Here is a 12,159-nt window from a genome sequence, read left to right as displayed (position 1 = left end):
TTCTAAATTGGTCTGAGTTTTAATTTGTTTCAGGGGAATTCTAGTCCATTTCTATTAATGCGTATTACATTGTCGGGAAAACCAAACCAAGGAAAACAAAAGTAGGAGATGCTTTCTGGGATCCTGTGCTTATACTGTTACAACATTCTGATTATCAGCTTAAATGCAGTATAAATACTAGATATATAAAATGAACAGATTGCTGGAAAAAAGTGGAAAGTTATGGCAAAGTGGTAACATTGAGAGCTTGCAAATAGCATTCAACCTTAACAGACTATCGTACGAATGCTTCTAGATGGTCGCTTTAAAAATGTACACTACCCAAGATTGCTTTGGAATAAAAATTTGTAGGGTGGAATTAATACACTTTAATATATTCACATTTATAGAAGATGCTCTGTTCGTTGTTTATGGAGTTCAAGTGTAGAAAAGCCTTAAGATTTTTGACGAACATTTTTGCGAGTTGCTTAAGTTTGAGTACCAGGTGAAGTTATTTTGGTAACACTTTATTTGTATGTTGCCGCATAACGGCTTCATAATCCCTTCATAACTGCTACACAAGACATTGTGATCACGTCCATAATGATTCATAGAGACGTGCAAATGAGGTTAATGTGTGCATTAGAGGTCATGACATGTTTCTAATAATGTCGTGATCTGTGCAACATACAAATAAAGTGTTAATTATTTCTCCCTTCTCTCATTATATTCCTTTCAACTTATGTTCACGGTATGTTTGATAGCATTTTTTACCAAATTACATTTTAGCCAATTTACCGAGTTTCTCCACCTACTAGTTTTACTATCTGCGTATAAATTAGAAGTCAAGATGAATGAAATATGCCTCGATTGTCACAGCATTGATTCCTTCAGTCGGAAGCAAAGGGAATGAGCTGTACAAAGGGAGGGGTTTCCATTTGGTTTAGACTGTCTGCAGCCTTCGGAAAATGAGACTTTGGATGTATTAGGACAGAATAAGCATAAGCCTTTCTTCTTAAGAGTTTTAGCCTTCATCTAATTTCAGTTCCTAGCTCTGTGGCCGTGCACAGCACGGCGGCTAACCTGCGTAATTTAGATCATTTCCTTTCGCTGCAATTGATCAAACCAGCACTTGGGCAGCCTGTGTCCTGGGGCACTGGGCGTCGGAAGAGGCGGGTGTCGGGTCGCGCGCCGTGCCTCCGGGCTGTGGCAGCCTGGCCCGCTGCCGGCTATGTGCTGATCTTCACGCTGAAGACCACCTTGCCCTCGTACGGGTCGTGGATGTTCTCGCAGGAGATACCCTTCCCCACCACCCTGCATTCGAGCTTCACCACCTTGTTTCTTTCCATGCTGTTGAACTTCACGGCTATGAGAGGGTTGCTGTAGTGAGGCTGTGGAAGCACGAAGCAGGAAGTCAGACTCGGCTTTCCAATGTTATTTTTCCTTTTAGTCATTTAGCAGTTGGAATAATTCTACACTCGTTCGATTTCTACACCTGGTTTAGGTATACAGTTTCAAAAGGTGGCAATCATGTGCGAAGTGTGTAAGGGTCCCGTCTACTGGGCGGTGCGGTGGCTCTGTGGCTCAGGATCTGCACCTGTGCCTGGAAGGTGTCCAGTTGGTATCCCGCGGCCGGCAAAGGAATCCTACTCCGTTGGGCCCCTGAGCAAGGCCCTTCACCCCAGCTGCTCCAGGGGTGCTGTATAAATGGCTGACCCCGCACTCTGACCCCCCAAGTTTCTCTCCCTGTCCGTGTGTCTCATGGAGAGCAAGCTGGGGTATGTGAAAAGACAAATTTCTAATACATGAAATTGTATATGGCTAATAAAGTGATCTTATCTTATCCCCCTGCTCATGTGTAGTGCCCCACTCTACAGAGGGGGTGGTGCTGTGGTGACAGATTACTTCCCCAGTGAAATTAATGGGAAAGCGTAGTGATGCCACATGTGTGAATGAAATATGAACAGAACAGTAGGATTAGCAACCTTATTCTTTACTATTTGGTAATGGGTAAATAGTAGAGATTATTCATGAACGTTTTACAGTTTAGTTAAAATGAATTGGTCTTTCAGCTTACCTGAGCTAATTTGCCATAGTAGGGAAAATAAGATAAGTCAAAAGTGCCGTTTGTTGGGAAATACTCCACTCCATCTAGGTTGCTGGGGCTCCCCTCCTGTTAAAGGAATAGCAATGTTCTTTGTAATGAATGAAAGCTTACTTCAGTTGTATTACTGTTCAGTTGTGTGCAGCAGATGGTTCATTGTTGGGCGGTTAACTTGAAAAGCTCCTGTATTCAATTTTCAATTTTTAAGATTCCTGCAGACATTTTCAACAATTTGTGCACCACTAGGGAAACCTGTGGATGAAGGGTTTTTCTTTTCGAGAAGCACTCAGGGGTGTTTAATGAGCCCTGGAGTGTCAGGAACTCAGTTTTATATCTCATCTGAAGGACGGTGCCTTTTTTACAGTATAGTTCCCCCATCACTATACTGGGGCATTAGGACCCACACAGACTGCAGGGTGAGCACCCCCTGCTGGCCCCACTAACACCTCTTCCATCAGCAACCTTAGCTTTTCCCAGGAGGTCTCCCATCCAGGTACTGACCAGGCTCACACCTGCTGAGCTTATCAGGCTGCCAGTTGTAGGTTGTAGGGTGATATAGCTGCTGGCAGTTAGTAGTTAGTTGGTAGTTAATCACTGCAAAGATCTCATCCAGTCACTACTTGAATGAATCTTCAACGACATGGCTGGGTAACTTGTTCCATTGTCCCGGAAGATTCTGGGTAAAGAAGTGCCTGCTGTTCTCAGTTTTAAACGCACTTCCTATAGTTTCAGTGATTGGAAGCTGCTGTTGGCTAGGATGCACAGTTAAACACAATAGTCCTCCAACTTGTTCAGGTCCAACCAATTACAGATTCGCTGGTTACTGTTTAAACCTGAAACAAGAGAAGGTCTGTGATGCCAACAACACGAAAAAAATCCACTCTCTCCCTGTCAGGACATTACAGGTAAGATAAGACATGCTAATTACAACATTTAAAATGGATGAGGATCATATTCAGTTTTGATTGTTGCTAATTGTGTCCCTCCTCCTTTTTTCTCACATGGTGAGGAGTCGTGTGGCAAGGATGCAGGATTCGGGATGCATGTGAGCACGTTTTTGTGCACGTCTGTCTTGTCTGCATGGCCTGCGTGCCACTGCAGACGGTCACTAAAAAGTGAAATGAAGCCACAAAAATAAGACAGAGATCAGGTCCAAAGAGCCAGGCAAGCAGAAGACCAGTTAGAGATGTCAACAGCAGCTTTGGAAGATTTGCCAAGTTCTGTGCCTGAGGATTGGAGTTGCTGTTGATATGTTGACAATATCCTGGTCCTCTAGGACTGAGTGGCAAGAAAGGTACCTTTACTGAATAGGGCTCCATTTTCAGCTCCTGTGAGAAATACTGCATATGTGTGGCAGTAGGATTAATGGCCAGCTGAGATTCAGCACACCCCAGCTGTCAAGCAGGCCGGTGGCTTCATCATGTCAGCAGGGCCTGGGAAGATTGAGCCGCAAATGGATATCGCAAAATACTGGTGAATCCTAAAGCAAAACCTGCTTGAATCCCCCAGGACTCCAATACTGGGTTGGAAATTCCCGTATTAGTATGATAACGACTTGAAGTACAAGTCTAAAGGCAGCTGTACTGCTCCAACGGGAACGGAGTGGATGTTTCTGAGTGGTCCCATCAAAGTCCTGACACAAATCCAACAGAAAGAATACAGTGTGGCTTGGTGATTGCAGTCCATCAACCACTCCCAGTGAACTGGTCAGAACTAGAGCAGTTCAGCCAGAAGAATGAAGAAATACTGACAGCAGTAATTGCTGCCAAAAGAGCCTCTGTCAAGTCCTGACTTGGGACTTGCGCAATCGGCGAATTTCATTTTGTATATCACAGTTGTTGCTATAGCTGATATTTAACCTCCTTCACATATAAGTGTTCAAGTTGGTCATACATACATAACGTTCAAAACAAATTTGGTTTAATTAACTGAAAAATTGGACACCTTGTAATTGGTCAAACTGTGATGATATTGGCAGGGGTGAATATATTTATGAAGAGCTGTGGATGCCTTCAGCTACTGGAGAATGTTATTGAGTGTGACTTGTAAGTGAAGGGTCAATGTCCTGAGTGGTGAGTTGTTCATCACTACTGTCAGGTAGGTGTTGCATCCTTGATGTGTTGTGATGAAGTGAATCAGATCCTTGATGTGTTGTGATGAAGTGAATCAGATCCTTGAAGTGCTGTGAATTGGAGTTACAAGTGAACAGCCCAAAAAATTCTATGAACCATTTCTTAGCCAGTGCTCTTCTCTTCAGGCTCTGTAGTTTTTGAGAAATTACTTGAGTGATACTATTTCTTTTTTTCATATTTGGGGGATAAATATTTGCCTGAATGATTTTTCAACAATGAATCATGTCAACAATATGCCATTGTACAAAAATCATTTTTTTTCACTTGAGTGATCTTTTACTGCAGATCAGAAATGAAATAAATCTCTGGTGCTTTGCTTTTGCAATGTGTTTCCTGTATTCAGTACTTCTCAACAATATTGATCTCATAGTTGTGCACTTACCAGCACAGTGCAGTTGACATAAGGAGCAACTCCTTCGCCAGGCAGAAAATTAATGATCTTGCAATAAAAAAGGAAAATTAAATTATTATTGGCACAAATCAGGAAAGGTTCCTTTCATATAAGCATTCCTTCCTTTAATCACATTGAAAAGCTTACTCACAACATGGCCTGTTCTGCTTTTTTGCTTTCCCAGATAAACGTAAAAAAGGAAAAGACATATTTTTCTAGAAATACCTTTCCTTGCACTTACAGTATGAGATTAAAACAATTCCTTTTGCGTATGGAAAATACCTTCAGCGTCTTTGCAATTGGAGTATTCAGAGTTTCTAGCTGAGCACCTTGGAACTGCTAATGTGACTCTGCAAATGTCTAACCTGGGTTTTGAGTGAAAACGTACCCTGTTCATTTTGATGATGAAGCATGGTTTCCCATCGGGGTACCCAAAAGTAGGATCGGATATTCCGGAGCAATTTCCCAGCATCTCCTGAGTGAAGACACAGGAGGTCTTGGTGTGGTGCGGCCCAAATGTGTCCTGCTTGTTGTACTTGCCTTTCTCACACTGCTTACTTTGATGGTACTGAACAGTCTCGTTATAGGCTACAAAGGAAGAGAACGAGCAATTTCGTTACATACTTCATTGTCCACACATGACACTGTATTTAGCTGATTCCTTATAGCCTGATATGGAATTTCATGATATTCAGTTATCAAGCAGCTGTGAACAGCAGTGAGTTTCACGTGATTGGATTTCACCTTGTGTTGACTCATACACAATTTGTCTGAAGTGTCCTGATTTCATGGGCAGTAAATTTATTATATTTTGGAAAAACTTACGTTTCAGAAACACCTTAAGGATCTCAGCCATTTTCGTCCAGCTGCTCTTGTCAGACATGTTGTAGTAGATCTCCAAGTCCTCATCACCATAGACGTCTGGCCAGATCATCACTCCTGAGGACAGGAAAATGAATGGACCAGCTTATACATTATACATGATCCAGAGCAATTGGCTGGAACACCAGCAATGCAAGGTTTCAGCTTAGTTTTTACATTTTCTTTGTAATCACATCTTCAAGTCAGGTTGCACGAAACAAAACAACTGGAGACTGCCATTTCTAAAAAAGGAGAATTGCTCAGTGTATTTTTGTATGAGCAGATGTTGAGCCTAAGGCAATGATGCTCTATATAGAATGTCAATAAGGTACTAGGTTGCTTGTGTAAACGTTAACTTAGACAATAGTGGAAATACGTATCACTGAGGCAGACTGGATACACAATTTGAATGCTGAATGAGAATTTCCCTTGAGCCGATATTAGAAATGGATTTATTATAATTTTCCTTAACTAGGACAAAACTCATTTCACGTGATTTGTTTCTGTTCATTGTCAGCAAGGTTTGATATTTCGTGCTATTTTCCAGTCTTGGAGATTGCTTCAGAAATCCTTCTATTAATTGCAAAACCTTTCCAATATATTCCAATAATAAAATAATAAAGTATTTTGACAATTCAAATTCCTTGAGACTATACTGTGTAATTCTCTTATTGTATTTCTTAAGTTTGATGTGAATTTAAACTCCAGTGTGTCTGACTTGCATTTCACAAGGTAAAGTTAACATTGGTTGCTTGTAGGATCTGTGCCGCATGTTAAGCAATTATATAGTGCACTGCCCTTTTTGTTACACTGCAGAACCTGCAAGACTATAGCTGTCAGTCGTGACACTGGCACAGAGAATTGTCAGGTATGATTTTGTCTGTTCAATCAGAACAGAATTTTGAAGTCTCTCTTTGCAGGTGTTAACCAAGCTGCAAAAATCACTCACTCTGATTTGCCCCAACCTGACTAACATCGTGACACGTTATTATTATTCCTCATGATGGGTTTGTGCAAACCCCCATGCAGGGAATTCATGAGGTGTTTGGGTTCCTTACCTGGCGATTTTAACCGGTCCTGATATGTTGGAGTATAGGGATTCATCGTCGACATCATAACGTAGATGGCAAGGGAAAACAGGGCCGTCATCACAATATAGAACGCCACATAGTAAAGGCTAATGTAGACTGCAATGGGAGAAAAGCACTCGTTAGCAATAAAATGCTTCTATCTACCCTGTGCTATAGCCTAAGTGAATCTGTGAAATGTTTCTATAATACAAACTAGGAGAGGATGGTTTGAGTATATTCTCTGTTCCAAAACTGATTGTCAAAGTTATTGGACAGCAAATGATTAAGCAGGTGGTGAAATGATAATGTGTGTATAACTGCACATTACACAAATCTTGAATCCTTGAGCTGTGCACTAATCAAGATGAACCAATGTAGGCTCTTGTTCTCATTTATGATGGTTACTGACCTCTTCTTGTAAATTCAACACCGGCTCAATAAGCAATTATGGAATTTTTGCTGACTCTAAAAACACTTCTTATAAATTAGCATCAGTTGTTTTATAGCTGTTTTCCTAAGAGACAGACTTAAGAGCTCACATGTAGCTGTCCTCTGCAGAGGGTGCACCGACGAATTATTCAAAGAATGTCTCGTTGTGTCTTCTGAGATTACGTTTGTGGTTAGAGCACCTTCCATGAGTGTGAAGTGTTGCTGCTGTTTTCAATGGCTGTTTTACAAATGGGTAGTTACTTCTGCGATTTTTAGGTCATACTTTTAATATATCCACCTTGCAAAAAACAGGAAAGGAACTTAGAAGACAATAGTTCCTTGCAAACTACACTTGAAGAGGCTCTTTTGTTTGAAAAAATACACTATATATATACGAAAGGAACAATAGGAATTAATTGTGCATCTGTGACGCCTGCTTTGCACCAGGTTTCAAATGGTGTCCTGTGGGATTCTGTCCCAGTCTTCTCAAAGATCTGCACTAGCCTGTGCCTGTTTAGTGGTTTCATCCCAGCTCTGCCCACAGATGTCCAATAGGGCTCTGTTCTGCATGGTACGGCACCCATGACATAAGTGTATATCATTCACCTCTTGTAATAAAGCCGCATGAAGATGTGTGATATTCTACTAGAATCTTCAAGAACACAGAAAGGGCAAGAAGTGAAATTCCACGAAAATCCAAGTAGTGCGGTGCAGACAGTTTGCCATCTGTAAGTAAAATTTGAGTACTGTAGTAAACAGACTCTCCTGGCTGGACCATCACACAGTTTGCATAGACTGGGCTCCATTGTAGACAAGTGCCTATGGAAGGCACTGTTCTCAGGTTCTCTTGATGAACAGGACTTATTGGTTCATTTGTATGTTTTTCTCCCTTGATTTCGCACCAACAGAGTTGGTGTTCAACAGAGTAGATCACCTCAACATCTGAGCCCAATCAAAATCTAGTGTTTGTGCTCCTAAGGCATTTGAGCGTATCGCAGTCAGTCATTATTGATCAATTGATCAAAAATGATGCCAAATACATTTAATCAAAATCTAAGTTTCATACATTTTATGCTTCGAAATCCATACAGTTTCTTCTGATACTCAGTAGTGATTTTCAGTTAACTTAATGACTGTATTTAGGTAACTCCAGTGAGTGGGTAAAAAAAGGGATTAAATGTAAATATTTTGTTGCAGAAATAGCTTGTGTGGAATCCTCACAGAGACAACTTCGAGTGGTGAAAAGTGAGAGACCAAATTAATTGAGGCTCGACCGATAGTAGTACAACCAGGGCAAACAGAAAATTTCAAGCAGATCCTGGAAACTATCACTTATCTCAGCGTAAACTCCACAATTTGTAAATACTTTCGAAAGAGATAGCGGCAGGTTCTTGGGAAAGGAAGGGCACTGTAAGGTCGTTATGGCCACACTCGTACTTCAGTTTTCAAGTGTTCTTGAAAAATTACTAGAATGGAATGGGAGCTCTGTTTTTCACGGTATGGGCTACAGCTCAGTCAACTACAGTTGAAAAAAGAGTATATTTAGGATCCACTTGTTGTTTTGACCTCATACCCAGCAGTGTTTAGTATTTTTACAAGGTATTCCAAATGCTAGGTTATTTGGTAAGGTGGTAAAATGGGATTTTTAGTATCTCCTACAAAATGCACTCATGGACTTCGAAATGTTACTGCATTGTTTTTCTGTGACATCCTGTGTAAGAAGTATACAAACAGATCATTAAAGAGTGCAAAGAGCAAAATGGTATAATGGCTGCAACTGAACTTGGAATGAAATGACATACATCAACAATCTGCCTTGTTGTTTCTAACAGTAACGAGATATGTTCGTTAGGTATAGTCTAATGGTTTTGAGGTGGTTTATACAGTGATTGAGTGCAGCGCAAGGGAAAATCATCCAGAAATGCCTAGTCCACAAATCATTTTTTAAGTCAGATTTTACATAACTAGATTTACATACTGATGTAAATGTAATGTAAACAGTAAAGCCACTGACTAGCCATATTCCTACCTACATGTTGAATATAATTGCCATTTCCCCCAGCTTTTAATTTTGTAAACTTTCATGTGAGAGAAGAATATGAATATGGGACTGATTACATGAACCCCAATCCACAGCAAGTATTAAATGAGCCTTCTGAGTCCCAGTGGTCCTACAGTGCGGAGCTTGTCCTGATGTCTGGGTTTCTCTCTGTTAAGCAAACAGAGAGCACATGGCTCCTTCCCCAAATGGGACACCAATCCATCACAAGCAGTCCAAGCCCTAGCAGTGCTGGTCCCCACTTATGCAGCTGGACTGGAGGTAAAGTACCTCTCTCCAGGTACCACAGCAGGGACATGAACCCACAGCCCACCAGTCAAGAGTTCAGAAACTTGTCCACTCCGCTATGTTGCTCCCATGAGCCAGGGATAATCTGAACAAAAACCACATTGGAGAATTTCTGACAGGAACTGACCACAATAGTTATGGTTGCGTTTATTAGATCATCTGAAACCTTGAAGACAATAACTGCAATCGTCTGCTATATGATTTTCATCACACATCATCATCATCCTAGTATTGCATCACAAAGTCAACTAAAAAATATGAAATTGTGAAGCAGTACAGAAATATTTTTAGATTTTGAGTATATAGCAGTTAGATTTTATTAATTCAATCCACATAATAACTACCTGCAGTCTGTTTTTAGTGTTAGACTAAATATTATTTTTACAGAAATGATTGATATTTCCTGAGGAAACAGCTATAAGAAGCTCTAATTGATGGCTTTAGTTGTGAAATGACAGCTAAGTGTAAGTGTAAATGAGAAATACAGCAGTAACACAAAATCTCTGTGCAATACCTGAAAGAACCTTAAATGGTCAATTTCACCTGTCTGTATGCAATGAACAATTCAGGGAATTTTATCGAGCAGCAAAATTGATTATAAGCGTGATGAAAACATTCCTTAAATATACGGGAATAGGTTTTTCTACAGAGGTCCAGATAAGGAGAGCTTCAAAGTTTCCAAATGCTGAGGCAAATGGAAGGTCGTGCCCTTGAGGCCCAAGCAGACACACAGACGTACCCCATCTCAGTGGCGTCCTGCCCATGAAAGTCTTGTTCTCCGAGTTCCAGATGAAGTGCCCAAAATCTTCACATCGCTGGCCGCAGGTCCGCTTTTCTTTCAAAGTTGCCATTTTTAAAAACAAAATTAAGTTTCACAAGTCCAAGGGAGAGAAATTACGCTAGATGCTAAACTGAATCCACAGGGGTTATTTTAGTTGTTGAGCTGGACTTTTATACACTTTCTGAAGGGCAAAAGGTGAGTAGGCAAACATCAAGTAACCAACAGTGTTGACGCACAGTCAGATTTTTATCTCCCACAAACATCATCAAGTACAAAAGAGCCATACTGCCTTGGGAGCCCTTATACATTCCCTGAGCTGCCACTCAATTCACTGCTTGATTTACGCACAACAAAAGTTTGCAGTTAGTTTTGTGGGCACAAGCTTCCCAATGGGAGGACATATACACTGAAAAAAGTACCCAAAATTTCACGCTGCAACACTGAAAAAAGAGATCTCTGTAGAATCGGTTTCTCAAGTACTTGCTTCTATTTATCAGCTTGGGACGGCTCAGTATTTAGTTGGAAAACTTGCAGTGACATCCATATTTTATTGCAAGCTGGGCTTTTGGGAATGGCTCGTGTATCTGATCAGCTTGGCAACAAGATGCTAGACCTGGTACCCCTCACACCTGCCGGTTTTCAGTCCCTCCCTCCTTCATCAGATCACTGAAGCCTCACTGGATCTAAGAAGTTGCTGCAACTGAATATTTGCATTTTGGTTTCTAGTCACAAGTCAGGGGTTTTAATTTTACTTACAAAATACAGTGGTTATGCTGCAACATGTTTAAGAGCTGGGCACAACCAGTTTTTGTTCTTATGGCATGAAGGTTTTGGATTGTGTTTGTTTGTGTAACTGAGGGCTCGGCTGGAACACAAACCAGCTGGCGTGTGGGTCACCAGGACCGGGACTGGGAACCACTGCTCTGCAGAGTGATTGAAGTGAACCAGTGAATTGTGAAGATACTGTCAGAATGGAGACTAGAGAAGACCCATGCAGCAGGAACGATCTATCATTGTTTGTTTCAGAAAAGGTCTAGATATCTGACCTACTGTGAGATTTAAAAAACAAACAGCATATCTAAATGCATATAAACTTGTACATTTGTTAATTCTATATTTGGTGGAGTAATTAAAAGTATGTAGGACATTTCCACAAAATTTAATGTGATGTTTTCTTCTGCTCTTCACACTTTAAATCAGCAAATGTTCTTAACCCCTGCCTCAGATGCGCCCTCAAACTCCTATAATTTTCACCAGTGTGAGGACAGAAGTGGGTTAGATAATACACAGTAGAAAACTAGAATAACTCAGCCCCTTGGAGCTATAATTTTGGTCACAGACATATACACTGAAAAAAGTGCCCAATTTTTTTTCTGCAAAATGTGACATAGTGATATGATTCCACATTGCTTACTAACACAACAAATGTTATTGGTTCCAATATTCAGTTCTTGTTTTTTTAATTTGTGTACTGAGCAAGAACATAATACTTTGATTCATTGTTGTGTTCTTGCCCTATTTTAGTAAAAATGTCAAATTAATTACAAATGGTCCATGAAAAAGGAATAAAAATGTGTGTTTAAGTTAAATTAAAACTGATGTGTCTTGTATGAAAAATGTTACTACTTACATTTTTTTTTTAAAGTTTGATGTTGGCCATTCCCAGATATAATTTAATACGACCAATCGGCATTATTTTATTGGGTATGGCTACAAAGGGAACAGATTGTCTGGCTCTGGATCAGACAACTGTATAAATGAAAGAAACCTGCTGTATTGTAGCATGGCGAGATCTCAGATCTACGCCTGCAGACCCTTCCTGTTCTGATAACGGGAGGAGCAGACGAAGGAATGTGCTTGGAGAGGAATAATTAGTGGTTATTATAGGAGGTATTATACACTAAGTGGATTGAGACTTTAGAAACATGTTGACTCAGGGATATCTTTTCTGTCTGTCATTCGCTCACCCTGTTGCTAAACCTCTCTATAATATGTTTGCAGGGACTGGACTAGCGCTCTTGAGTGGGTAGACATACAGTACGATCCAGGTTTAGGGAGTGATGAG

At 40.5% G+C, this 12,159-nt stretch overlaps 1 protein-coding gene across 1 annotated transcript; it reads right to left on the bottom strand.

Annotated features, from left to right (window-relative positions):
- Nucleotides 1-1,208: 1,208 nt before the first annotated feature.
- Nucleotides 1,209-10,164, bottom strand: LOC148835700 (potassium-transporting ATPase subunit beta-like). The gene is made up of 7 exons (XM_088914810.1): nucleotides 10,053-10,164; nucleotides 6,526-6,654; nucleotides 5,432-5,545; nucleotides 4,995-5,194; nucleotides 4,598-4,654; nucleotides 2,057-2,152; nucleotides 1,209-1,370 (listed from the first exon to the last, which is right to left on the bottom strand). The coding sequence occupies exons 1-7, from the start codon at nucleotides 10,162-10,164 to the stop codon at nucleotides 1,209-1,211; spliced, it is 870 nt and encodes a 289-aa protein (XP_088770936.1).
- Nucleotides 10,165-12,159: the final 1,995 nt, after the last annotated feature.

Source organism: Atractosteus spatula, chromosome 4 (genome assembly GCF_055471065.1).
Source record: "Atractosteus spatula isolate fAtrSpa1 chromosome 4, fAtrSpa1.hap1, whole genome shotgun sequence".
In the NCBI taxonomy this organism is placed as follows: Eukaryota; Metazoa; Chordata; class Actinopteri; order Semionotiformes; family Lepisosteidae; genus Atractosteus; species Atractosteus spatula.
This window is presented reverse-complemented; position numbering and strand designations above follow the sequence as displayed.

What these genes read in the sequence shown, in the direction of transcription:
- LOC148835700 (XM_088914810.1), bottom strand. Translation starts at nt 10,164, where the DNA reads ATGGCAACTTTGAAAGAAAAGCGGACCTGCGGCCAGCGATGTGAAGAT. An exon ending in CCTTAAGGTGTTTCTGAAAC is followed by an intron (nt 5,195 to 5,431) that starts GTAAGTTTTTCC and finishes CTTCCTTTGTAG; the next exon opens with CCTATAACGAGACTGTTCAG. An exon ending in ATGTCAACTGCACTGTGCTG is followed by an intron (nt 2,153 to 4,597) that starts GTAAGTGCACAA and finishes TTCCTTTAACAG; the next exon opens with GAGGGGAGCCCCAGCAACCT.